This window comes from Lentinus tigrinus (assembly GCF_003813185.1).
Source record: "Lentinus tigrinus ALCF2SS1-7 unplaced genomic scaffold L226scaffold_1, whole genome shotgun sequence".
NCBI lineage: Eukaryota > Fungi > Basidiomycota > Agaricomycetes > Polyporales > Polyporaceae > Lentinus > Lentinus tigrinus.
The window spans coordinates 1,758,648-1,783,712 of NW_027137910.1; the positions used below are offsets into that span (position 1 = coordinate 1,758,648).

The 25,065-nt window shown below is 58.1% G+C and overlaps 11 protein-coding genes across 11 annotated transcripts; 6 read left to right on the forward strand and 5 right to left on the reverse strand.

Annotated features, from left to right (window-relative positions):
- Positions 1-34: 34 nt before the first annotated feature.
- L226DRAFT_450785 (uncharacterized protein) lies at positions 35-2,626 on the forward strand (the record flags this gene model as incomplete). Its single annotated transcript, XM_067674973.1, has 4 exons — positions 35-350; positions 406-675; positions 730-975; positions 1,023-2,626. 4 exons carry the CDS (start codon positions 35-37, stop codon positions 2,624-2,626), a joined length of 2,436 nt encoding a protein of 811 aa, XP_067542797.1.
- Positions 2,627-3,052: 426 nt separating this feature from the next.
- On the forward strand, positions 3,053-3,409 carry L226DRAFT_564829 (uncharacterized protein; the record flags this gene model as incomplete). Its single annotated transcript, XM_067683700.1, has 2 exons — positions 3,053-3,214; positions 3,272-3,409. 2 exons carry the CDS (start codon positions 3,053-3,055, stop codon positions 3,407-3,409), a joined length of 300 nt encoding a protein of 99 aa, XP_067542798.1.
- Positions 3,410-3,748: 339 nt separating this feature from the next.
- Positions 3,749-5,350, forward strand: L226DRAFT_607391 (uncharacterized protein). The gene is made up of 4 exons (XM_067685797.1): positions 3,749-4,108; positions 4,161-4,565; positions 4,624-5,070; positions 5,123-5,350. Exons 1-4 carry the CDS (start codon positions 3,769-3,771, stop codon positions 5,236-5,238), a joined length of 1,308 nt encoding a protein of 435 aa, XP_067542799.1. The 5' UTR covers positions 3,749-3,768; the 3' UTR covers positions 5,239-5,350.
- A 24-nt stretch (positions 5,351-5,374) lies between these two features.
- On the reverse strand, positions 5,375-6,310 carry L226DRAFT_556141 (EF-hand protein). Its single transcript, XM_067683106.1, has 3 exons — positions 6,066-6,310; positions 5,681-5,979; positions 5,375-5,591 (listed from the first exon to the last, which is right to left on the reverse strand). Exons 1-3 carry the CDS (start codon positions 6,289-6,291, stop codon positions 5,481-5,483), a joined length of 636 nt encoding a protein of 211 aa, XP_067542800.1. The 5' UTR covers positions 6,292-6,310; the 3' UTR covers positions 5,375-5,480.
- Positions 6,311-6,437: 127 nt separating this feature from the next.
- Positions 6,438-10,008, reverse strand: L226DRAFT_556142 (uncharacterized protein). Its single transcript, XM_067683107.1, has 9 exons — positions 9,597-10,008; positions 9,064-9,522; positions 8,854-9,011; positions 8,683-8,799; positions 8,125-8,630; positions 7,950-8,069; positions 7,725-7,901; positions 7,206-7,672; positions 6,438-7,143 (listed from the first exon to the last, which is right to left on the reverse strand). The coding sequence occupies exons 1-9, from the start codon at positions 9,929-9,931 to the stop codon at positions 6,771-6,773; spliced, it is 2,712 nt and encodes a 903-aa protein (XP_067542801.1). The 5' UTR covers positions 9,932-10,008; the 3' UTR covers positions 6,438-6,770.
- An 870-nt stretch (positions 10,009-10,878) lies between these two features.
- On the forward strand, positions 10,879-11,893 carry L226DRAFT_564833 (NAD-P-binding protein; the record flags this gene model as incomplete). The annotated part of the gene is made up of 4 exons (XM_067683701.1): positions 10,879-10,940; positions 11,000-11,205; positions 11,257-11,407; positions 11,461-11,893. 4 exons carry the CDS (start codon positions 10,879-10,881, stop codon positions 11,891-11,893), a joined length of 852 nt encoding a protein of 283 aa, XP_067542802.1.
- On the reverse strand, positions 11,893-12,944 carry L226DRAFT_528417 (plant basic secretory protein). Its single transcript, XM_067679355.1, has 3 exons — positions 12,730-12,944; positions 12,339-12,559; positions 11,893-12,268 (listed from the first exon to the last, which is right to left on the reverse strand). Exons 1-3 carry the CDS (start codon positions 12,915-12,917, stop codon positions 12,000-12,002), a joined length of 678 nt encoding a protein of 225 aa, XP_067542803.1. The 5' UTR covers positions 12,918-12,944; the 3' UTR covers positions 11,893-11,999.
- Positions 12,945-13,045: 101 nt separating this feature from the next.
- L226DRAFT_475645 (glycoside hydrolase family 3 protein) lies at positions 13,046-16,089 on the forward strand. The gene is made up of 5 exons (XM_067676679.1): positions 13,046-13,586; positions 13,637-13,841; positions 13,906-14,509; positions 14,560-15,109; positions 15,221-16,089. Exons 1-5 carry the CDS (start codon positions 13,275-13,277, stop codon positions 15,911-15,913), a joined length of 2,364 nt encoding a protein of 787 aa, XP_067542804.1. The 5' UTR covers positions 13,046-13,274; the 3' UTR covers positions 15,914-16,089.
- Positions 16,090-16,236: 147 nt separating this feature from the next.
- On the reverse strand, positions 16,237-18,373 carry L226DRAFT_564836 (Cu-oxidase-domain-containing protein; the record flags this gene model as incomplete). Its single annotated transcript, XM_067683702.1, has 11 exons — positions 16,237-16,533; positions 16,590-16,796; positions 16,851-16,907; positions 16,968-17,162; positions 17,228-17,384; positions 17,443-17,538; positions 17,601-17,664; positions 17,720-17,833; positions 17,888-18,008; positions 18,068-18,136; positions 18,191-18,373. The coding sequence occupies 11 exons, from the start codon at positions 18,371-18,373 to the stop codon at positions 16,237-16,239; spliced, it is 1,560 nt and encodes a 519-aa protein (XP_067542805.1).
- A 4,483-nt stretch (positions 18,374-22,856) lies between these two features.
- Positions 22,857-24,149, reverse strand: L226DRAFT_20241 (uncharacterized protein). The gene has a single exon (XM_067672831.1). It carries the CDS (start codon positions 23,860-23,862, stop codon positions 23,080-23,082), a length of 783 nt encoding a protein of 260 aa, XP_067542806.1. The 5' UTR covers positions 23,863-24,149; the 3' UTR covers positions 22,857-23,079.
- On the forward strand, positions 24,025-24,840 carry L226DRAFT_564838 (uncharacterized protein; the record flags this gene model as incomplete). Its single annotated transcript, XM_067683703.1, has 4 exons — positions 24,025-24,193; positions 24,252-24,331; positions 24,384-24,465; positions 24,521-24,840. 4 exons carry the CDS (start codon positions 24,025-24,027, stop codon positions 24,838-24,840), a joined length of 651 nt encoding a protein of 216 aa, XP_067542807.1.
- Positions 24,841-25,065: the final 225 nt, after the last annotated feature.

The window sequence follows — 25,065 nt, forward strand, 5'->3', positions numbered from 1 at the left end:
CAGTCTTGACCCCTTCCCCACACTTGACCCAGCCATGAGCCAACCCCCGCCGTCGCCCCAGGCGTCCACCGCGTCCCCGTCCGCACCCTCCGATGCTGCGGAACGGACGCAGTCCGACAATCCCTCGCCGCCCAGCGCTGCCCCCTCGTCGTCAGAGGAATCTGCGCCTGCCCATAGGTGCCAGTGGATCTCTTGCGACAAGGTCCTCCCCGATCCCGAGGCCCTCTACAATCACCTCTGCAATGACCACATTGGCCGGAAGAGCACTGGCAACCTGTGCCTGACCTGCAAGTGGAAGGATTGTGGGACCACTTGCGCCAAGCGCGATCACATTACTAGTCACCTTAGAGGTATGCTCCCATCTCCATTCTCTCACTGCCTTCGCGTGTCTCACCTGAGCTCCAGTGCATACCCCCCTGAAGCCGCACGTCTGCGAAATCTGCAAGAAACCGTTCAAGCGTCCCCAGGACCTCAAGAAACACGAGAAGATTCATACTGAGGAGCACCACGCACAGCACAAGCATTCCAAAGCCATCACTGTTTCCGATCCTGCATACTCGTCGAGGGTGCGCGGTGAGAATGACAAGCCTCGGACCCTCATACCTCCTCCACATCACCATATCCCTGTCGCGCGAGCCAAGTCCTCTTCGGTCCCTCTATCTGACAGTTCATCTGGTATGTCCTTCGGTCTTCAAGTGAACGCCTGGCGCTCATTGAATGGCGCGTCAGGGCCCGACTTCGGTCTATTGCCCACACCGTCTCCGGAGCTCGACTATGCCCCGGAAGCTACCGTCGCCCACGGCAGGAGCCAAATGTATCGTGTTCAACCACAAGTGCCGACGTGGGAGGTGCTTGCGGATGATCTCCCTAACCGCAGTGTACCCGTCAGCGGATCGAAGCGAGCGTTCGAGTACACTGTCGATGACTTCTTCACCGATATGAAGAAGCGTCGTGTCACCCCAGCTTATGACCCTCGTACGTGTTTCCTTCAGTTCCTCCTGTTCGTCTCTCACATAATACAGATATGGCCGCTCGCTTGAGTAACCTGGCATATCAGCAGTCTCTCAGTGCCACCACGAACGCAGCGCCCCCGCCAGGCAATCCCCCACCAACCCACTCGTTCCCACCTCGCTCGGTGTCATTCGATATCCGAACGCCTGAGGAACTTGCTGCAGTTAACGAATTCCTGATTACTCTCGGCCGCGACGTGTCCGGAGCGGGCGCGCATCTCGCTCGTCACCAGCATTCACAGTCAGTTCCCCACGCTTCAGTAGACGAGGCGGCATTCTTCGATCCTGCAAACCTTGCACAGCTTGGGCTCGCAGGCATGCCGGGTGTTCCTTCCGCACCAGGCCCGGGTTCGGGCGCAGGCTACCACGGAGAGTCCGGCTACGTTCCGTTGAACGAATTCTCACACCACGGCACGCAATATCCCAGCAGGGCTTCTCAGCAGCCAATCCAACCCGTTCAATTTGGGCTCTACCCGTCTGTGCAAGACATCACTGGAGCCGCTGCGCCTCTGCCGTACACTGCTAATCGCGTGCGCGCGCAGCGGGCTTCTGCTACCGACGAGCGTCTCCTCTCGCTGAACCATTCTCCGCAGTTCCCTGAGCAAAACTACCATGTCCAGGGCTATTCTCACTACCTCACACCACCTCTCGATCTCGGTTCAGCTGCGAACCCTGGAGCGTCTCCCCTCTCCTCGCACTCGGGCATGTCTACGCCCCCGAGCGCGACCCCGCCGCACATCCCGCTTACTGTGGCACCGGAGAGCGCCGCCGCATTCGACTTTGTGAGGAGCGGCCGGGCGCCGCCTCCCGTGGTCCAGCTCGCACCCGTCGACTACAGCACGAAGAGCATGCGTCAAGTGGTGCCTCTCAAGAGCGCTGGTCCCCCGGCCTCACTCGCGAGCCGCCCAGAGCCCATGGAGCCCAAGCTGGGCCGGGGCGCGCCCCACATCGGCCTGCCTGCACGGCTCACCGCGTCCGCGGCTTCGTCCGTTGCATCGTCGGCCTCGGTGGGTAAGAGCAACCCGCTGTACCCGCTGCTCACATCGGGCGACGAGCAGTTCAAGCTTCCGCCGCTCAGCGCGCGCTTCCGCTCGCCTTCTCCCGCGATCTCGTCTTCGACGTCCTCGTCCTCGTCCTCATCCTCGGAGTCGTCGCGGGAACCTACGGTGTCGCCTACACTCTCGTATCAGGCCCTGGGTGCAAGCAGCCCATCGCCGACGTCCACGGAGTCTGTCACACCCAACGCGCCACCGAGCTACCCAACGCCGCCCTCCTCCTCGTCGCAGGAGCGTGTTGCTTACCCCCTGCTACCTTCCCTCAGCTCACTCGCGTCCTACGCCTCCAAGTCTGCTAGCCGCGAGCGCTCTGAGGAGCTTGCGCGCGAGGTGGGACAAATTGAGCTCGAGAGCTCAAGTCAGGTCCGTGCAGCGCGGCGCGCTATCACGCCTGAGGAGCGCAAGAAACATGCACTGCTCTTGCGGGACCTCCTTGTCGCGATCAACATGGAATACAGGCGGATGCATGGCACCCCTTCGCCGAACACTACCAGCTCGCAGGCGCAGGAGGTGCACGGTGTCGAGCGGGAGGTGAGGGATGTCGAGATGATTGCTGTTTGAGGGGCTGCTTCGCTGCTTTCACTGTGAACAGGGACATGGTTTACTTGTGGATGTGTATATGCTGATACGTCTCGCACTTAGCTGTCGTATGTATTCCTCTGTTGTACTGGTACTGGTTAGTCGTCGTATGGTATACTTGTTGCACTGTTTGTCGGGGTGTCCTGGGTCTTTGGCGCGCACGTGCGCAGCCTGTGGTGGAGGCGCGTTGCCTGTGCTCACTGCGCTGACCGACTTGAACTTCTGACCTCTACTCGGAGATATTTGTGGATCAATTCGCCTTCGCAGACGCCATTCACGTATCGGTATATAGGGGCATCCCCCAATCACCGGTCGGACTCCGTTCGGTCTCGCCTCGTCCATGTACCCCCGTACAAAACGTTCCGGTACTCGACCGCGAGACTAGCCAATCCACTTCTTTCCTTCACCATGGCCTTTGCACAGTATTACTACGATCCTGCCGTAGAGTTCGAGAAGCTGCTCGACGACCACGGCCAACTCGCTGCCGCGGACCTGCCCGGGGTGCCATCACCGGTGCCGGAGACGAGAGGTGTAGCAGCACAACAATCGTCAGACCCTGCAGGCAAAGCTGTGTACGTCCGAGGTGCTCTCTCTAGAAAGAGTCTATGCTGACAAGGGATGCGATAGCATGCCATCGTCCGCTGGGGAGTCTCAGGCGAGGGCCGGCGGTGTCGCAGCCCGGCTGCCACTGTTAATGAGATGGCACTCCAGGGAATCGACGCGGTCCTGATCATCCTCTTCCGTCTCATCTATGGATACGGTTGATTACTAGGTGAGGTTGGCGATGATTAGCTTCATCGCACCTTTATGCGTAGGGTTATAACTTGGAACGGATCCGGAGAAGCTGCCTACTTCTTGTACTTGTACGATAATCTGGAATGCACCTCTTCTACTACATGCTCTCTCGTTGAACCTCGCCCTTCTATGATTTAACTACCGTGAAGCGTGCACGTACGGTCACAGTCCTGCAGGCCAAGTATATGCAGCGAGCGTCTCCAAGCCCGGGCACACCTGGGCCAAAGTTTTGGTGACGTCAGATGTCCCCGCGTCGCTTGCGAATGTATACATATACACCACTTTGCGCGAAGTTAGGTCAGTCAAGTTCTATCATTCACTCTGACACCATGCCTACCACCCGCGCCCAGGAAGCTGCTGAGAAGCACAACCTCAGGTCAACGAAGCCTGAGAGCAAAGCCGCCAACGGCGCTGCCAAGCCCCCCTCCAAGGGAAAGTCGACTTCGAGCAAAAAGCCAGCATCTACTAGGAAGCCGGCATCGAAGAAAGCTCCCACGACGGAGCAGGATGACAATCCGGTGCAAGCTGGCGAGAAACGAGAGGCAGAGGTTGATATGAAGGAAGAAGAGACGACGGAGGAGCCTCCAGTCAAGAAAGCGAAGACCGCTCAGTCCAACGAGGAGGAAGCCCCTACCAAGAAGCATCCTATGGAGAACGCATACCAGGCAGGTAAGTCGCCTAGGTCATGCGCATTTCCCCCAGTATTGAATGCGCGTCGCAGGCACGATCGAGCGCGGCCACATCTACTTCTTCTACCGGCCAAAGGTCGAGCTTGAGGAAGCCCATTCCCTCGACGATGTACAGAGGTTCTACATGCTCCTCATCCCTCGTCCACCCCAGTTCGCATCAGGCTCGGACATTTCCACCAGCCAGGAGAACGGAGATGAGGACCAGGAAATGAACCTCATCGAGCCCGGTGCTGACGCTGTTCCCGAGGCTGAGCCCAAGGGTGCCACCAAGAAGCGGTTCCGCCTCCTCGTCCTGGGCAAGAAGGCGCTTCCCGATCCTGAGGCCACGGGCTCAGGACGCCATCAGGTATTCTGGGCGACTATAACCACCATCGGTGAAGACCTTAAGAAGCTCGAGGAGGGACTCGGCGCGAGGACGTATGAGACAAAGACTCGAGGTGAGTCGTCAGTCCGCATTGGTATGCGGAATAAGGGAGGGCTGAACCTTGCATATAGGAACCCGCCACCAGGGCTCTGCCAGACTCGCCGCGCGCGGTGCGTACGCCATTGTGAACAGCGAGGCACGCACTCCCTCGCAGCGAGAGACACACCTTGGATTTTATATCTCACACCCCTCCGGAGACCAGCTGGGCGAAGTCCAGGAGACACTGGGTATTCACCAGGCGTCATCATTCGTCCTCCAGGTGAAGAACCCGCTTGCGCCGCCATCTGGACCAGGTCAGGTTGGTCTCCCGAAGGGTCGGCAGGCGGACTTCCCGGAGGAGATCATGAGAGACGTGTTTGGGAAGGGCGGCCAGAGGGGACGCGAGTCCTACGGTCTTCGTTTTGCATCGTGCGAGCGGAGGGAGATGTTGGACTGTGAGGGCGCGGAACTCTTATTCATTGCTGCCAGAAGTGGAGATGAAGGCTTGGAGCAGAGTCTAGGAGAGGGCAGGGGACAAGGCAAGTCCTAGAGCAGATTGAGGAGTATAGGAAGACTGACGCTGAGTTGCAGCATTGGAAGAGGTCGAGAAGAGCGAGAGCAAGGAAACCATAGACCAGGTCATGAAGGAGCTCGCGATGGACGGCAGTAAGGTACCTGCTGACCCTCTGGGAGGCGGATGGGCGTGATCGTTCCGCGTCGAACAGACTTCTTGGGAGAGTGAAACGGAAGAAGTTACTCACAGATGTACATTATGCTGTTTTATATCGCAACCAAACTTGAACGTCGCTATTCCGCCGTGTTTCACCTGTTACGTTCACGTATGGCGCCAGGCAAGCCAACTCGATAGCGAGATGTCAGGGAAAACGTCATGAAGATGTCGTAAATGTTACAAGGTATATCATACACCGTCCGATGCGCAAGTAGCATATCACTGAGTTTCCGGTTCTTCATTGTCCGTGTTGATCCTGAGCACCTTGACCCATTCCCGGTAATTAAACTGTCCGTTTCTTGTAAATGGTCCCTTCAGGAGCTTATCAATCTGTCGGGGAAACGATCAGCATCTTCCTCACGAAAGTTACTCCATCCTCCCCTACGCCTTCGCCACATAGTCGAGACTATGCAACTCACCTCGTGCTCGTCCATCCGCTCGCCCACATCCCCGAGCCACTTCCGTATCTCATCGCACTTCACGACTCCCGTGTCGCCCTCATCAAAGCACTCGAACGCAGCCAACAGCTCCGACTCCGCGTCGAAGTCGTACAGGTGCTCGCCCATCATCGTGAGGAACATCGGGAACGTGATACCGCGGTCCGAGCCGCCGTCATCTGAAGGCCCGCGCGAGTGCGCCCCGCCACCGAGACTGCCTCGCCTGTCCCCAGGGCGGTCAGCGAGAAGTTGGTCCAGCGTTGAACGGGATGGTGAGATGCCTGTTCGACAATAGTGCAGGGTGTTGCGAGAGGAAAGACAGCCGTGAGCGGCTCGAACATTGCTGAGAGCATGGGGATGGACGTACCGAGAGAACTGAAGATGTGCTTGAGATCCTGCTCGCCCACCAGTCCGTCTCCGTCATGGTCAATCAAGGAGAACGCCTCGCGAAACTGCTGGATCTGGGGTGGGGAGAAGAGCGAGAACACGCCTGAGGGCTCGCGTCTTGCGCGTGACTTCTGCGCTTTCGTGAGCTTCGTCGGCGTACTTGTGGGAGTAATGTCGGGGGACAGGCCGTATGGGTATCGAGACATGTCGGAGGACAAAGAGGACTGGTTCGGTCAGAGACGCCAGACGCGTACTGTACGCTTCAGACACCACCGGCGTCCCAGAATGGAAAGTGTCGTGGTTGCCCGGGCATCCATTCCAGTGCGACTCAATTATGCCGATCGATTGCTGAGGACGACTATATTGTAAATGGCGACTTGATGACATAGAGCAGGCCACACTCTTGTCTGTTGTCTGTGGGCTTGAAAGACCCGTAAGCTACTCTCCGCCAACATCAATAAGTACTATATATTGTTCCATAGTGGTAAAGTGTAGGTAGGGCGTCGCAGGTATACGAATATATATCCTATAGGTACAAACGGCACTAGATGTCGCTATACTACTATACCACACAGCCAAGTAGTTAGTATTCACAGCACGGACGGACGGACGGACGAACACAACAGTACAACGAAAGCACCCGACGGACTAACAGCGAGCGAGAGAGGCAGCACTACGGCCATTGTTATCCCCACTCTTCCTCCAGCTCCCGGGCGAGGAAGTCGTCTTCGATCATGTTGTACTCGCTCCCGCCGTCTGTGCCGTCGTCATCGTCGTCATCATCATCCCCGCCACCGTTGAGTGGTGATGACCGCTGGCTCCGTGTGCTGCCATCGTCATCATCGCTGCCCTTCGTCTTCGTGGGGGTGGCACGTAGCTGCTCAGCCGTAATCCCCTCCTTGAGCTTCGATGCACCTGACCGGGTCAAAGCGAGCTTCTTGCGCTTCGCAAGCGGAGACCGGAGCGCATCCGAGTCGGCCCCGTTCAGATTGGCGACGTCTGATGGTGTTAGGCTTCGCACTCGTTTCCGCTTTAATCGAGGTGTCGATGTAGTACTGCTGAAGGCCCCGACATACACGTCAGCACGCGCTCGGACACGCAGCGTAAGGTAAGAACTCGCCTGATGATACTGTTAGTCTCGTCCGTCCACGAGGTCTCATCCTCCGACATCCCACTCTTCACACTCGCCCCATCCCCGTCCCCCTCCCCATCATCGCTCTCGTTCATGGCAGCCTCGACCTCATCGTTGATGGCGTTCCAATCCACCTCGTCGAGCTCGAGTTCCTCACCGCCCCCGGCACCCTGAACGCCCAGTGGCCCGATCGTCCGCCCTGCGGCCGCGCTCTCGAGGAGCTCATCCCAGTCATCTGCATCCGGTTCCGGGTCAGAACTGATCTGATGAGGATCCGAATGAGGACTCGCAAGCGCCGCGCCGCCGCCATCGGTTGTATTTGCGGGCTCGGGTTCGACCAGGTACGGAGTCTCGTCCTGCCGCTGCCAGAGCGCGATGGAGTCGTTCAGCCATTGCACCCAGACGATCTTGATGTAGGGCATTTTGCGTGCTCTATAAATCTTCTCGGTGCCGAGCTGTGCGCATATAATGAGCTCCGCGGGGTGTTGATGTGGCGAACACGCTTACCTTGGCTGCGACGACATGCGTAATGAGGGGGGTAAGTTCGGTATAACATTCCGCGCCGAAGGCCGTCGCCGTCTTCCAGATTTCCGTAGTTTCTGGCCGTACGCCAGTCGGCACAATACTCGTGAAGAGTAAGCGGCAACCCGCCAATGTATCCGATCGCATCCGCGGAATGATTGTCTGGGCAGCGTCAGCATCGAGTCGTCGAGACCATCTCGCTGAACCTACCCGAACATCGTAATCGATAGGTGCTTCTGAATGCTTTCCGTGTTTCTTCTTCGGGGATTTGTGCTCTTCTTTGCGGGCATCATACGCGGCATAGAACCGCTCATGAACAAGATTGAGGATCTTATGACGACAATTCGGCTCATTGGATGCAGGATCAGATATGAGCGTGACATACCTTCTTGACCCTCTCAAGTTCCGAGTCGTCGTTCTTGAGCAGCGCCTTCCGAACATGCTTCTCCTTCTTGTGTTCGGGAGCGGGCGAAGAGTCGCCATTCTGCGGAGCAACAGTTTCCGATGATGCCTCTTCGTTCTCACTCGCAGCCTGTTCGGCACTCTCATGCTGAAGCTCCTCTTGCTTCCTCGCTAACGGGCGATCCTCGAACTGCGCTTCTAGCGCAAGCGTGTTCTGGTTGAGCATCTCGTCCTTCTCCAAGGAAGCAACATCATCCTCTTGCGTATTCGAGGGGGAGTTGTCGGATGACTCCACGAGGTCATCTTCGAGGTCGGATTCGTCCTCGTCGTCATCGGCATCGGCATCGGCATCGGGAGGGGAAACTGTAGGTTCGGGCCCGGAGGGATCGGCTGTGGTGGGAGGTGGCGGAGGGGATATTACGGGAGCAAGTGGTTGTAACTTGGGTAGAAATGTGGAATTGATGTCGCCAATACCAACGAAAAAGTCATCTTCCGAAGATGTGTCAGGCTGGGCGCCATTGTGTTTGACTGATGAACCTACATGGTATGACCTTGACGAGGTTTGGACTCCATTCCCAGACGTCCGCACGATCATCGATGATTACCACCATGGACTGGTCGCATGGGAAGAGTCGCTGCAAGCTCTTCTGCGTCAAACCTCACGGGTGCATGTCAGCGCCGCAGTTCGGGATGTCAAAGGCGTGATACTCACTGCCGCTCTCATCTCGACTAAGGATCCGGTTACCGAAGATCTTGCCGTCAGGGTCGATGGCGGCGCAGACTTCCTCTGCGTAAGCACGCGTACCCATGGTATAAACGTGCATCTCATACTTGGTGGCCATGGTCTCCAAGAACTCTAGCAAACCAGGACTGCGATTGCGTCAGGCCAATCGCGACGAGCATGTTGGCGATGTGGACGTACCGCGGCTTGATGTAATACATGCAGCCCTCCTGCTCGATGAGCTTCTCCTTCCCCTTCCCCTTGTTCCGCTGGTGTGGTTGACCCAGCGCCTCGGGGCCCAGCCTGAACTTCTTGACGTCCTTCAGTGCTTCCCAGTTGGGATTGACTTCGTCATCTCCGCCGGCACCCTCTTCACCAGGTTCAGTCTCCTTCTCCTCTGTCCCTGCGGCCTTCTTGGCCTGACGCGCTTCCCAGGCCTCACCCTCGGCTATCCACTCGCCAACGGTGGGATCGACAGTAGCATGGACGATGGTCTGATCGAGATCGACGATAAGAGAGAGTTTGCGGGAACGGTAGAGGTGCTGTGCCGTCTCCTGCTCTATGCGCTGAGCTTCTTCGAGGGAGACAAGGGGGCCGTTGGCAAGGTGTGTCATCTGGATTGAAGCACGGGACGCGTCCGAGTATCCAGTGTAATCATAACTGCGAGGGGAGCATGAGACGAGAGCACTTGACGCGAGGGTACGACGCGCGAGTGGCGATGGGTAAGAACGAACCTTGTCATGTCCTTCCCACAGAGACAACAGAGCCCGCCGAGCTGGACGCCATGCTTGCAAGGTTCAAGGATGGAAAGGACGGGGGCTTCGCGCGCGCGACGGTGGGAGATGATGTCGTCCTTGGCAATGGCCCAGCTGGAGACGGTGCCTTCGATGGAGGAGTCCCATGTGCCAAAACGGAGCTCGGGGCGCGCGTCGGGGGCTGTATGGGTGAAGGAGTAGTTGAGGAGGCGAGTGCCGCGCTGCACGTCGGCGTTGGGCTGGACGGCGAGAGAGACGACCTTGATGGGGTAGGGAAGAGAGGGCGGGAGATAGAGTTCTGAGGGGGAAGACATGGGCACAGTCGGCTAGAGGTTGGGGCCCGCGCGAAGGCCTAATATCCGCGCCGTGCAATTGTGCTGCGACGTCCGAGTCTTGTTCCAACGACCAACGCCCTCCCCGTTCCGGCTCCCCCGTCCCGGAGGCGCTCGCCCTGTTGCCCCTTGTTTGGCCACTTCCTCATCCGTCACTCAACGCCAGCCATGTTCTGGGCCGATCCACCGCGATGTTTCCTCAGGCGCATCTATTTCAGCTGCAGCTGTGGACACCAGACACATGGCGAGAAGCATCCTCGTGTCCGGCGCCTCTTTCGAAGCATAATGTCTTGTGGTAAAATCGTCAGCCTTCTGCAAAGCCTGAGCAATACCCGTGAGTGCGTTACGTCACCTCGTAATCGCCGCTCTGTGAGAATGCGTGCTCTGCCTGACGCAGGACATAGGCGGAACTGCAGATGAGCTTGCTACTTATCGCAGTGCATAAGGTCAATTAATCTCACGAACAGTGAACACTACAACGAATGTTCTGAGGCCATACATTACATGGGTATGTCAGTGTGAACCACTCAGCGAGACAGTGCCGATACGCTCCCGAATGATTATTGGTGGCTGTAGATTCCGACGGAGAACGGTCGATATAACCACCGTACATGCGTTCGGCTTACAGGTTCTTATAACAATGAGTATTTCGAGGTACGAGGACCTAGCGAGCCTAGTCGTCCTGTGCCTGTTGGCGAGTGCCGGCTTACCAATGCCGACAACGGACTCCTCCGTGCTTTGGACGCCCGTTACCAAGCCTGCGATTCTCCGAACTCAGAGGCATGGGGACGCGATGTTTCGTCCGAGTGCCTCAAGCTCCGTTTCGTATTTAAGGAGATCTCGTCATGTCGTTCTGACGCCAGGCTGATACTGCATTACCTCTCCCGGTCGAGTATCCATCATACGCGCAGATTCTCAGCTCTTGAACTATGTCGATCCCGGAAGTAGTCCTGGTCACCGGATGCTCTGCAGGTGGGATCGGATTCGCCTTGTAGGTTAAACACACGACCTACTTGTACAATCTGTCTGATCCTAGCTGCTGTCGTCTAGATGCCAAGAGTTCGCAGCGAGAGGATGCAAGGTCTACGCGACTGCCCGGAGGCTGGATGCCATGGCCACATTGACCTACCCGAATATCGCGCAGCTGCGTATGGACGTCACGGATGACGCCAGCGTGAAGGCGGCAATCGCAGAACTTATCGAGAGAGAAGGACATATTGATATTCTGGTCAACAATGCCGGGATGACGTGCACCGGTAAGATATCTACGACGTTGGTGTAAGCGATAACTCTAACCATGTTTCCAGGACCTGTCATCGACGTGGATGACGAGCGGATACAGCGGGCGTTCGACACCAACGTCTTTGGCGTCGTTCGTACGTCTCGGGCAGTGATCCCTCATATGGCAGCCCGGAAGAGCGGGTCTATTGTGAACATCGGCTCTTTTGTGGGCGAATTGTACGGTGATATAATCCCGCGCAAGAAGTCTTGCTGAACTCTGATGCTCGCAGGACCCTGCCTTTTGCGGGTATATATGCGGGAACCAAAGCCGCGCTTCATGCGATCACCGACGCGCTCTACATGGAATGCCGCCCGTTCAACATCTCCGTCGTGCTCGTCTCTTCAGGTGGCGCACAGTCCGATATCATCAAGCGCGAGAATCAGAACGCGGGTCCACCTCCGACCACGCTCTTCACCGACTACCTCGACGTCATCCGGGCACGGTTCGACCCGAACGCTACTTCGGCTGGAACACCCCTGGATCAGTACGCGAGGGAGCTTGTAGGCAAGGTATTGCGGACGGATCCCCCTAGATACTTCGCGATTGGGTACGGCAGCACAATGATCTGGGTACTGCGACAGTTCCCCAGGGGTTTCGTCTACCGGTTGCTATGGAACCAGATGGTGGAGAAACCGAGGGCGGCACTTGCGAAGTCGAAGTAGATGCGTGTGTACTGTTCGTTCAGCTCTGGGAGGTCATCCCGATATACTATCCAACTTAACAGTCCGAAGCGAATCCACAACACGATGGGTATCCCATAATACAACACTAGAGAGTCGGGCCCTGCAGCTCTTCGAGGTGCGCCCTGTACAGCTTCCATAACTTAGACACCTTCCGACCGGTCACGTCCTTGAATATGTGCTTATCATACTCTTTATCCTTCATGCCTTCATTCAGTTCCCGGATAGAACCGTCTCCGTACCGACCCTCAATCCACTCTAGGAAGTACGCGGTCTTCTGATAGCCACCGTCCCAGTCACCGTCCGTATCCCGCTTCCAGTGCGGAGGAGAATATCCGGCATTCAACCGTACCCAGTCTACGGGCCGCGCGATAGATGTCGAGATCAGTGGATATGCCCGACCGGAGATCCGCAAGAATAGACAAACCTGCGATGCCCTCAATCAGGCCACCGGGACACTTGTCCTGCCCGTTGTATTGGTAGCAGTGGACCATCTCGTGGACGAGGACACCGAGGATCTCGTCTTTGGCGCGTGACTCGGAGTTGCGAATGTGATCAAGTGAGAAGTGGATCTCCTTGTGCGTCGGGGAGCCAAAGGTGTGCGCGACGCCGGGCATGGGCCGGAGTACGAGCGTAACGCATTGAACACTGGCAGCGGCGGCGCGGGCACCCGTAGAGAAGCGTCATACGGACAGACAGCGTGACCGCGGAGAAAGATTACGGTGGGCGGTGACGGCATCGGCAGGAGTAGCAATCGGATTTCGAATGGCGAGTGTGTCATTCTGGGCTGTTCTGATAGCATGGAACGCATAGCTTACTTTCTCGGGACGGATTCAGGAGTGTAGAGCCAGGTACAGACCGTGACGACGGCGTTCCGTAATGCTTCATCTGGGCGGATGTGGTCAAGGAAGAGTTTTGCGCCGGGATGTGCGATGTCCTCAATTCGAAGGTTGAAAGTAGGAATGGGCCATGGCGGCTCTGGGTCGTGGGGAGGTGGTGGTGGCATGGAAGAACGTGTCCGAGTGGTTTGTTGCCACAACGGACGACCGTCCATCCACGCCGCCGGATTTGGCTGTGCGCTCGGCTGATCGTAGTCGCGTGTGACACGGCGTCACGTCAGTATGGCTTGGCTCCTGCCGTCATCTTTGCCGCGGCGGACAGTCCTCCCGTACGCCCCGCGAAAACGTCAAATGCAGCTTCGAACACATATTGAGTCCACCTTCTGACCGCTGCAGCTGACCTTCTTGCTGACTCCAATCATCGATGCGTCTGCCAACGCTGGAGTTCTCTTCGCTGGCCAGCCGCTGCCTCTGCTTTGAGCCAGATTGCCTCCGACCAGGTTTTAAAGGCTGAAGAGGCCGCGATGGAGTTTCCCATTGATACCCTCTTGAACTACCTACCTCTCTGGATTGCGAACGCCATGCGTCGTCTCTCTACGCTGCTCATCGCATTCGCGGTCGGCACAACGTCTGTCAAGGCGTACGGCTTTCCCGATTGCGTCAATGGGCCACTCGCGAACAACACTGTCTGCGACACCTCCAAGGACGCCATCACCAGGGCCCGGGCCTTGATTGACCTGTGGACGGACGAAGAGTTGACGAACAACACCGTCAATGCCTCTCCAGGTGTTTCCCGTCTGGGTCTTCCGGCGTACAACTGGTGGTCTGAAGGCCTTGTATGTCGTCACTTCTACTACTACCAGCATAGTGTTGACAGATTCTCTAGCACGGTGTCGCCCAAAGCCCGGGTGTGACCTTTGCACCCTCCGGCGATTTCAGTCATGCCTCCTCCTTTCCGCAGCCAATCCTCATGGGCGCAGCGTTCGACGACCCTCTTATCCAGGCCGTCGCCACCATCGTGAGTACCGAGGCTCGGGCTTTCAACAATGCTGGTCGTGCTGGACTGGACTACTGGACGCCGAATATCAATCGTGCGTACTTGTTCCCAATGACGTCATCCAGGTTCGTTGGCTGAACTCAAACCGCACCTTATAGCGTTCAAGGACCCTCGCTGGGGTCGTGGGCAGGAGACTCCCGGAGAAGATCCCCTCCATCTGCAGCAATATGTTTACAACCTCATCGTAGGTCTTCAGGGAGGAGTCGACCCCAAGCCTTACTTCAAGATCGTCGCCGACTGCAAGCACTACGCCGCATACGACTTGGACAATTGGGAAGGCATTCAGCGCTATGGATTCGACGCGCAAGTGACTCAGCAGGACCTTTCCGAATACTACCTTCCCCCCTTCCAGACGTGCGTGCGCGATGCAAAGGTCGCTAGCGTGATGTGTTCGTACAACGCCGTCAATGGAATCCCGTCATGCGCAAACAGTTTCCTCCTCCAGGATATTCTAAGGGATACATGGGGCTTTACGGACGACAGATGGGTGACCAGCGACTGCGACGCCGTTCAAAATATCTACACCCCTCACAACTACACAGATGATCCAGCGCAAGCCGCGGCGGACGCGTTGCTTGCGGGGACAGATATCGACTGCGGAACTTTCTCGTCTACCTACCTTCCGGATGCGCTAGCAAGAGGCATCATCAACTCTACCGATCTCAAGCGGGCTGCATCCCGCCAATACGCGTCACTTGTCAGGTACGGACATAGTTGAGGGATTCCCACTTGTTAGCTAACACATATCGCAGGCTGGGTTACTTCGACCCTCCCGAGTCCCAACCCTACCGTCAGCTCGGTTGGTCAGACGTAAACACACCCGAGGCTCAACAACTTGCGCACACCGCCGCCGTAGAGGGCATGGTTCTGCTGAAGAACGACGGTGTCCTTCCGTTCTCGAAGGGCATCCGCAGACTGGCGCTCATCGGGCCTTGGGCCAACGCTACGCAGCTCATGCAAGGCAACTACTTCGGTGTTGCACCGTTCCTCATCAGCCCCCTCCTCGGTGCTCAGCAAGCAGGTTTTGACGTCGAGTACGTCTTCGGGACAAACGTGACCACCCGCAACGATACGAGCGGCTTCCCCGCTGCAGTCGCCGCCGCGAAGCGCGCGGACGCAGTCATTTTCGCGGGAGGTTTGGATGAGACCGTCGAGCGCGAGTCGGTCGACCGACTAAACGTAACGTGGCCCGGGAACCAGCTCGATCTTGTCGCGGAGCTCGAGAGCGTGGGCAAACCTCTCGTTGTGGCACAGTTCGGAGGCGGTCAGCTCGACGACACGGCGCTGAAGAACAGTCGCGCGGTACGTCACATTCTTGTCTGCGCATGTCGCATATGTACATATGTGTCCTAGCCCCCGGCTTGGGACCGACTATAAGTTACGGATGCTGACGTCGCACTCTATTTCACACAGGTCAACGCGATCATCTGGGGCGGATACCCGGGTCAGAGTGGCGGCACAGCCCTCTTCGACATCCTGACAGGCAAGGCCGCGCCTGCTGGCCGCCTTCCCATCACGCAGTACCCGGCAGCATACGCCGATCAAGTCCCCATGACGGACATGACGCTCCGCCCGAGTGCGACAAACCCAGGGCGCACGTACAAGTGGTACACTGGCGCCCCCGTCTTCGAGTTTGGATTCGGGCTGCACTACACAACCTTCTCCTTCGCATGGGCGGGAGCGCCGCGGACGCCCACGACGTCGTACAGCATCGCGCAGCTCGTGTCGAAGGGAAAGCAGAGCGCCGCGTTCCTCGACTTGGCGCCGTTGGATACGTTCGGGGTGCGCGTCACGAACACGGGCAAGGTCACTTCCGATTACGTCGCACTCTTGTTCGTGAGCGGGAGCTTTGGTCCTGCTCCTCACCCGAACAAGCAGCTCGTATCGTACACGCGCGTGCATTCGCTCGCCCCGAGGAAGAGCACCGTGGCGGAGCTGCCGGTGACGCTCGGCGCGATTGCGCGCGCGGACGAGACCGGAGCGAAGTGGGTGTACCCGGGGACGTATACCGTCGCTCTGGACACCACCGGCGAGCTGAAGCACACATTCACTTTGACTGGACAGGCGACGATGATTGCGGATTGGCCTTCTGACTCGCGCTCCTGATTTACGGTGGGACCGGAATATGTTGAGGGAGTTAACGCGCCTGCTGCCAACGGAATGTATCCGGACGTCAGTACTTGTGGTTGAATATCATTCACTTTGTTTTCCATTCACCCCATTACGTAGTACAATACATACGAAAATCTGCGCGAAAACGAGACCGACCATATATCTGTAGCCAGCCTTTTACCAAGTATGAGTAGAGGAGTGAGTAGCGAGTGACTGTGATCCGGATATCCGAAAGTCCCGAAGCCCGAAGCCGACATAGATACCAACTCGACCTGAGTCCGTCCACAATACCATACGACTTCCAATCAACGTACCATCTACTGGTCGCTGGGGTCGAGAGCGTTGTAGGTCGGGCAGAGGTCCGACCATGCCTGGGGCACAGGGTTGGCGTCCACGACGTCGGGAATATCCTCAGCCATGACGACGGCAAAGCCGGCATCGAGGTGGAAGTCGATGTGGCAATGGAGGAACCACGGGCCCGGGTTGTCCGTCTGGAAACGGATCGTTACATTGTCCCCCGCCTGGGGTGTGCCGGTGCTGACGACGTCGCGCCACACGGGGTCGTCGTAGTTGTACGAGGTGCTGCCTGCGCTGCGGACGACAGCGAAGACGTGCTAAAGATACGATGTGAGCGCGAGTCGGAGCTGGCACAGCAGTGCAAGGGACTTACACCGTGCAGGTGGAAGGGGTGCGGTGCACCAGGAGCGGCGGTGGTTGCAGGGAATGTGATCTCGATAGACGAGTTAGACGGGAGCGAATAGACGCTGCCGGAGGGGAGGAGGTCCTGCGCGGTGTTGGCCCCGGAAATGATCTGCAGCAAGACCGGGACAGTCGGGGGAGTGAACGACTCGCCGTTGATGAAGAAGTTAGTGCCATCCTGGAGGAAGATGATCAGTGCGTTCTAGAGCTGGTTTGAGGAAAATCAACGCACGAAGTTGAAAGCCATGTTGAGGTTGAGATCCGCACCGCCCTGAGTGGGCTGGCCGGGCTGTAGGCAAGAGAACTTATTCAGGATGTCTCATCTGTTGCTGGAGTTGAAATCACATACCACCGGCATGGAGGCCAACGGGTGGAGGTCAGTCTCCAGAAGCAGGGTCGTGCCCGTCTGGTTCGTGACGGGCTCGACGGGGTCAGCACCATCGTAGCGCAAAATGGCCGAATTGACTCCGTCAGCGAAGCCCGTAGTACCGAAGTTCGGGTTGGCACGGATCCAGTAGTTGTCCACATCCTGGTTGGCATTGAGCTATGGAGCGGTCGGGACGTCAGCATACGTTTTGCTAGATATGGCGCGCAGACGATATCACTCACGACGAACGAATAACGCTGAGCAGCGAAGATCTGAATGGAGTCAACAGTGACCGGCTGGGTGCTCACACCGTCGGCCTCGATGACAGTCAGCTGGTGACCATCGATGCTGAAGGTGTAGTTGGGGTCGCAGGAAATCGACACGAGACGGAACCGGTATCTGCAGAAATAGCGGTCGGAAAAAGTTCACACTTTAGCAGCCATCAAATGATACCTACCGTTTGCCCTTGGTCACGCTGATGACAGCCAGGTCGGCCGTCGGGGTAGAGGTACTACGACCGAGACCGTTGATCAGGGTCGAGTCAGCACCGAGCCTGCACGTTCAAAAAGTGAGCACATGGTTATGGTGTTCGCAAGACTGGTTAGTAACACGTACGGGAACCGTGGACCGAGCTTCGCCGCAACATGGTACCAGTCGGCCAGGGTGATGACGGTCGAGTCTGAATGTACTCGTCAGATCATACCTCCGAGAGCACATGTACAGGAGACAATTACCGTCATCGACGTCGTAGAGGTTGAGGTGAGGATCGTTAGGATCGTACACGACGAACGGACCCCTAAGGCCGTCACAGTACTGAGTGGACAGGTGACTATGGTACCAGAAGGTGCCTGAAGAGACCGAGTCGGGAAGAGATTACGTGACTGTAGCCTAAGGTGACTCACCAGCTTGGCCGGGCACCTGGAAGTCATAGAGGAAGGAGTTACCACTGGCGATGGGACACTGGTTTATGAAGGCAGGGCCATCGGCCCAGTTAGTGCCCTTCTGGAAGAAGCCATGCCAATGCTAGAGCGGGTATGATGAGTGAGCGCTCAAGCGGCGGTTAAGGTCATCACACTACTTACGATACTAGTGGTCTTCAGCATGGTGTGGTTGGTCATCTGGTTGACGAGGTTCAACTGGAAGTTATCCCCCTGCAATTGGACCAATGAGCACAATACATGGGGTGGAAGACGTAAGAGTCGTACCATGTTTCCCGTGATCAGCGGGGCGGGGAACACATTGTTGACCACGATAGCGGCACGTTCGAAGCCATCGGGGCTGATGTTAGCATTGGTGACAGTGAGGTCAGCGACGGGGCCGATGGCAGCATAGGTCGACGCGACGAAGAGAAGGGTGATGTAGGAGAGTAGGGACTGGAACCTTGCCATGGCGCAAGAGGAGGGTTGCTCAGGTACTCAAGTGGGCTCGAGTTGAGTTGAGGGGCGACCGGACTCGCATCCTTTATAGCCTTCCCATGGCCGGACGCTCTGGTATAGATGTATGAGCAGTGCAATCGCAGTCGGCGCCCTATAGCGGCGGTCGTCGAGATTCTCCCTTGTTTGGCACGCCCATTGCTGTGGTACGGCATTCAATCATGGTCGCCCTGAAGAGCGGCCGTCGCGCGAAACCTTCGGTGTACGTGAGAGGCATGCGAAACAGACGACATAACCTTACCTCTCACGGAAGCTCGTAGCGCGCCCCGATCCCTGTCGGTCTACAAGTGGCATCCGCATTGGTACAGCTCGGTGCCGGAGGAATGCGCCCCAATGGAATGATGGAAACCATCTGTCTGGACCTGGAGGGCGGCACTCGCGCGAATACAGCTTCGTCCGTGGGACTGCAGACAGGGACCAGCGCCCCCTTGAGTCGCAATGTTATCCGTATTCGAGAGCAATATCTGCGACCAAGCAGCGCAGTCCAGTGTCGTGAATATTTGCCGCCCTGCTGCGTTGATGTGCGAGCGCATCCCTGACAAAGTGCATGATTGTTCCTGTCAGTGGGTGAGGTAAGTGATCTACCACACAAATCGACGAGCACAGGTGTCTCACGGCGGAATTGCCTTTGCCTGAGCTACCAAAGCACGGGTGGTATTGAGCGACCGGGGGTGCATGACCGATACATGAGACCATTGACAGTGTCAGCACAATCGAGACTTGCGGAAATAGAGTGCATGAGAGATGGGACGGGAGGAAGGTGAGGTGGAAGTCGGCTCGAGTGGCCAGCCTGATCCGACGCTGTGCGCGAACAAACAAGCCTTCCATATCCGGACCTCTCAGCCACCTCTTGCCGAGCGCCCAACGCGTACTGCCTCCGCCGACCCACTGCGTTATTCCAAGTCCAATCCCTTCTTGCCTTATTACCTCGACTAGCCACTGCAATCGCCGTCTCGCTCGACATCGCCAGCATCTCACTCTGGCTAGCGTGATCAGTACGAGTACGCCCTGCGTTGCAATGATGAGCGACTGTGAGATTTTCCCAGCGATGAGAGCGACTGAGCGACTGTCACTGATCTCCCCCGACCAATCAGTACCCGCACTCCCGCCCATTTGCCTCGGTCGGTCGTCAGGATTGCAAGCGGACACATCCTGTGCACCCCGACTTCCGACTGTGTCCGGACCCCAAAGTCTATCCACCTGGTATGCCGAGGCCGATGAGCATATACGCTGAATCACTACTCCCAGACTACTCCGCACGCCCATAATACTCCTCCGTGCCGTGCAAGCCTTGTCAGGGTCAATACATACAACGGTGCTTTCTCAGCTTGTGCCTTCTTGCGGTCTGATGCGTCTCTGTGGACCTTTTGAAGGCAATCGCCGTCATTACGTCTGTACTCACCAACCGCCTCTCCCTCATACCCCGGAAGCCTTCGGCCGGAAGCACGAGAGCTCATCTCGCTGGCGCAGCAGATCGTCTTGCGTGGGATCACCATATGGTCTTCTGCGGATACGAGGATGTCTTCCCGCACTAAGCTTTAGAGGTGCAATGACGGATTGTGCGTAGATCACTTCACTCTGAAATCCTGCCTAATGCGTTTCGTCTTTCTCTCGACACGGGTGAACCCATGATCGTTTAGAGTGAGAGAGCAGGGGTACCAGGGCACTTAGCGTTCAGCGTTGAATGTCGGGCACGATCGCCTTGAGAGATCATTTCCCGCCAGGGTCGTCCTCAGGTGCGACTTCGTGCGAGCCAACACCCGCGTATTACGACTGAATGGTCGTCTGCACGCAGATTATCTTCTGACATTCACCTCTCAGAACCTCACTTACGACAATGCATCGACTTCCTGGCTCAGGCTGAGCCATTTGCGCGGTGACTCCAACGGCCCACGGAGATAGGGTCATTCTGGGCCGGGGCCGCCGATGAAGACGATACGTCGCACACGCACCAAGCAGCCCTTCTGCTTCTAAGTCTGTCGCGAATGACCCTCGAAGTCTGTCCTATCATCTCAGGCACCAGTCGGGAGTATGGGCACGGTCGCATCTTCAGGCCGCGCTCTGACCTTTTGGGTAATGCATCTGTTGTTCGGAGTGAGGCGCCCCCACCGACCCGACGGTCGTGGTTGCCCAGGTGCGCCTCCACCCACACCAACGTCCGCACGTTCCCACCGACCACCCACCGGGCCTCTCTCCACCCGCGTTCCATGACGGCCAGAGCGTCGGGGAGGGCGCTTCCGCCTTGACGTCCGGCTGCTCAGAATGATGCATCCGAAGTTTTCCCATGGATGAGAGCGGCGGGGCGATTCCCCCCGCTCTGGCACCAATCAAGTATCGCGTCGCGGCCCAAACCTCTCATCCGCGCTCTGTCCGCCGCGACGGTGATTGCTCAGATCACCATTGCGCCGGGACGCAATCACTCACGAAAGAGGCGCTCCGGTAACGTTTCCAGATCTGTATCGACTGTTCGCCCTGTCAGAACTTACGTTAGTTTGTTACGTAGGTGGGTCCTCTCAAGAATAAGCCTAAACCCATAATCCGTGTCCGACGGCGGGCTGACGCGTCTGTTCGAGCGGTGCCGACTTCCCGAAGCGCAACACCAATACCTTCCTCTTGTGAACTATACTTACGGTAAGTCTTCTAATCACTCGGCCAACACCTGTGAACGCTGACTGAGTTTTCCTGAGTGTCCTTGGCCAAATACCCTCTTCCTCTCCCGCGTTCGAGCGGGTTGTAGTCATGCGGCCCCCATTGGCAAATTACTGAGGCATATGCTGATCCCGCCTCGAAGGGACTCCGTTCCACCTTAGCTCAAGTCCAGGCACTTCCTGCGCGTACGCGTGAGGGTGCCTGGACTACCTAGCTCGCTTGCTGCGACATTGCCACGGGTATGCCTCGTGCTATCGACGGCCCCGCAACGCCTCGGGCACCGGTGCGTAATCTCCCTGTGTGGTGAACGCAATACCACTTCGTCAGCTCGTCAGCTCATCGTCTAGCGCAAATTGCTCAGCACACGGCAGCCGTGCAAGGCCAAATGCAAGTCAGAGTTCACTCGGTCAACTTTAGCGTTCCCAACCTCTCCCACACAGACCCGCGACGACCGCTCCTCTGGGATCGACACGTTATCCCTTCCTATTCCTCGCCCCACGCCCTGCTCACCTGCTCAGCGCCCAGCACCCGCGGCGTGCAGCAAGCGCTCCAGTATTGGGTACCTACGTCCCAAACCCGGAACTAGCCCGCCACCTGCCATTCGCGTCGCACAACGCGTCTGCGCAGGAGATGCCCGGGCTCCGACCCCGACAGCGACTGCGGGGCGAGGGAACGACGTCGCGTCAGTGTCACCCTGCCAGGGCGGCCAGGCACACCAGTCGCCAATGCCGGCACACATGGGTGCAGTCGGGGGCGCTGGGGCAAACAACTCTGTCGTGAGACCCACGAGACGCGAGGGGGCGCGGGCGGGGGCAGCTCTATCACCGTCGCAGTCGCGCGCGGGTCGGGCTAGGGCTGCCGCTCTGTCTGCGCGGGTGCGTCTAACCCCATTGCGAATTTCCTGACGTTGAGCAATGACATGAACATCTTGTCTTGACAGGCACCGACACCGCTGATCTGTGCCGGAGACGGTCTAGTGGTCTATCCTGAGCCGCTTTCGGGCATCGTCCCGCGGGCCATGGGCACTGGGCAGCTACGCCCGATGTGAGTCAATGCTGGGCCGCCTCGACAAGCCGAGACATTCGAAGAGGACTGCGCGGTGCGCCGAGCTGGATACAGGACGACGTGCAAGCGCCACGCAACTGTATGCACTTCGGTACGCTGGAGGCTATATCTATGGCGATGTCCCAGTCGACGCCAAGAAGCCGCTCTATTCAAGGCGATCGACGGGTGGTCTTGTCCGCGGTCGGTGCAGCACGGGAGACCTGTCATCTGTCTGCCGACAGAGTGCACGCCGTTCAAGGGACAAGGTGTTCCGGGTCGACTTGGACTTGCGCAGTATGATACCAATGATACGTCTCCGCGTTTCAGCAGCGACGTCTCATGCCTGTTCCGCACGCAACCCGCTCATATGCCTCTATGCGGTCCGGACAATACCTGGGCCTCCGCTCGATCCTCCCAAATCCCTGGTACCACGCCGGGCGCTGCACCAGTCCAGTGATTGTGTTCGTCTGGGTGCTCTGATGACTGATGAACGAGATGTAATGTACGTGAGCAATGAGTAGAGTACACGGTATGCCGTACCAATACATGATGTTTGTATGCTGCGATGACTAGGACGCACGCCGGCATGTAATGCTGGGCGGGAGAAACGGGTAATAGCAAGCATCTCCGGGGTATCGTGAGTGCCACTCCCTGCGATGTCTGGGGGTGCAATTGCGCCGGAAGCATGGACAGTGCCAATGCTGGGAAGGGAGTGCGCTGAGCAGACGGCTGCGGCACATGATCGGCCGGCAACCTAGCCCGGGTCTTCGAGCGAAGATCCATCAGGCTGCAGCCTGTATCAAGCCGATGGAGGCTTCGGACACAACGTCACCGAGTATGACGGCATGGTGGGGGCGCTAAAAGGCCAAGGATGCAGTAGTGTGCGCTGGAAGACGGATTGAGCCACACTGGGGGATAAGGCCGAGGAAGAAGAAGAGGTGAACGCACCCTGCGAGCGGCGGATGCTGCTATCGAATGCCGGCGGCAGCTTCGAGCCTGGTCACCTCGTCGAGAAGCGCATCTCTGCCCTCCTCGAGCCAGTGTATGTATTCCCTGGCACGAAAGAGGATACCGCTTTTGCCCTTTGTGCCGCGGCCGCGGCTGCCACTGCCCTTGGGGCGGCCCCTGGTGGGCATGCCTGAGCCTGGGGGCGCGCCGGCGGGAGCGAGGAGGGTGGTGAGCTGCATGTAGCCGTCGCGGATGGCGTTTCGGCGTTTCTGCTCGGACATGATGTGGTTAAGCCTCTTCTGTGGGGTGGAGAGGAGGGGCTTGACGCGAGAAGAAGCCGAGGGGTCGCGGGATGCGGGGGACGCGGATGAGGACGGAGAGCGACTTCGGGAACGTACTCGTGGCTTGGTATCAGGTACGTGGGTATACAGAGAAGCTTGCGGGGGTTGTGAGATTGGGTGTGGCTGCGGAGGTGCTGGTAGTCGCTGCTGCTGCTGCTCTGACTGGGCATTGAAGAGCGAGGAAGAAGGGGGCAGCTGCTCGAGGCCGGGCGGGGCAGTCTCCTGGAGCGGGCTGTGGTAGAGAGGATCTGGGACGTCCGGGAGCTGTGGAAGGCCGTCTAGGTTGAAGTCCCACTCGAAGTTGTCAAGGAAGCCGAAGAAGTCGGTGGTCTCTGACTGGGAGAAGAGCTCGTTGGAGGGGGGAAGCGGGGGCGGCGGGGGCACAGCGACGTTGAAGAACTGAAAGTCGTCGAAGCCGACGGGTGCGTCGTGCGGGGGCGAGTGGGGATGCGGGGCAGACATGATGATGATGGTCCGAAACCAAGGCCGGAGATGCCGGTGCGCGTCTAGACAGCGACGGAGCCGGGACGCCGGAGGCGGCTGTGGCCGGAGGGGACGGGGGGCACGTGCGGGGGATATAGACGGAGGCTGACCGTACGCTCCGAAGCCCCGCCCATCACCTCCATGTCGGCCCTCTCTGAGGCGTCCACGCCGGCCCAGGACGCGGCCGCTCCGTCGATCGACACACAGCAGCTCCAGCAACACAACCACCAGCTCCCCGACCTCGCCCACCAGCCCGGCCACTCCCTCTCCGGCACCTCCTCCGCGTCCCCCGCCGACTCCAGCCGCAAGCGTCCGTCTCCTCTCCCTCTCCTCTCCCCGTCCTCCTCCTCCTGACCGCCTCCGTACAGCCAAGGCGCCCTCCGTGCGCAGGGCTTGCACCGCCTGCCATGCCGGGAAAACAAGATGCAGCGAACAGCTCCCCTGCCAGGTATCTCCCCCCTGTGCCCCCTCCCCCCTCCCCCTCCTCACCGCCTCTCCAGAGCTGTCTGAAGCGCGGCCTCGGGGCCTCCTGCGCCTACCCCGACCCAGACGCCGATAACCACCAGAACCAGGCCCAGCCACGTATGTTCCTCCCAGCTCCCACACTCATCCTCCTCTTCTCACAGCCTCTCATCAGCCCAAGTGCCCCCCTTCGCCGCCATGGCATACCCCCCGCCAATGCAGGGCCTCGCACACCCCCCCTACTACGACTACAGCAACAGCTTCACGTCAAACGCAGCAAACCCCACCGGCGCCTCCACCTCCACCTTCCGCCCAAACAAGCGGCCGCGCCCGCTCACCGAAGAAGAGACCGCCGCCATTACCCGCAACTTCACCCGTGGCGACTTCTTTGTCGGCTCCAGCGCCCCCGTCCGCATTGATCCCCGCCTGCCCGTCCGCCTCACTCTCGCAGAGGGCGACCAGGTCCACTTCTCCATCGGGGAAGCCATCGTCTGATTCTTGCTTCTCGCTCTCTTGTTGTGCTTGTACTTATGGTGGTTACGAGAGTTGGACTTGCAGTCTGTATTGTTGTCCCTTCGCTTTCTTGGTATGCATGGCTCCCCTGTATGTATAGTACCGTCATGATTGCCCGTGTTTGCTCATCCATTGCATGATCTCCAGATGATGCTGTGTGCCCCTATGAGTTCCATATCTATTCCACTTGATCATTCGATGTGTGCT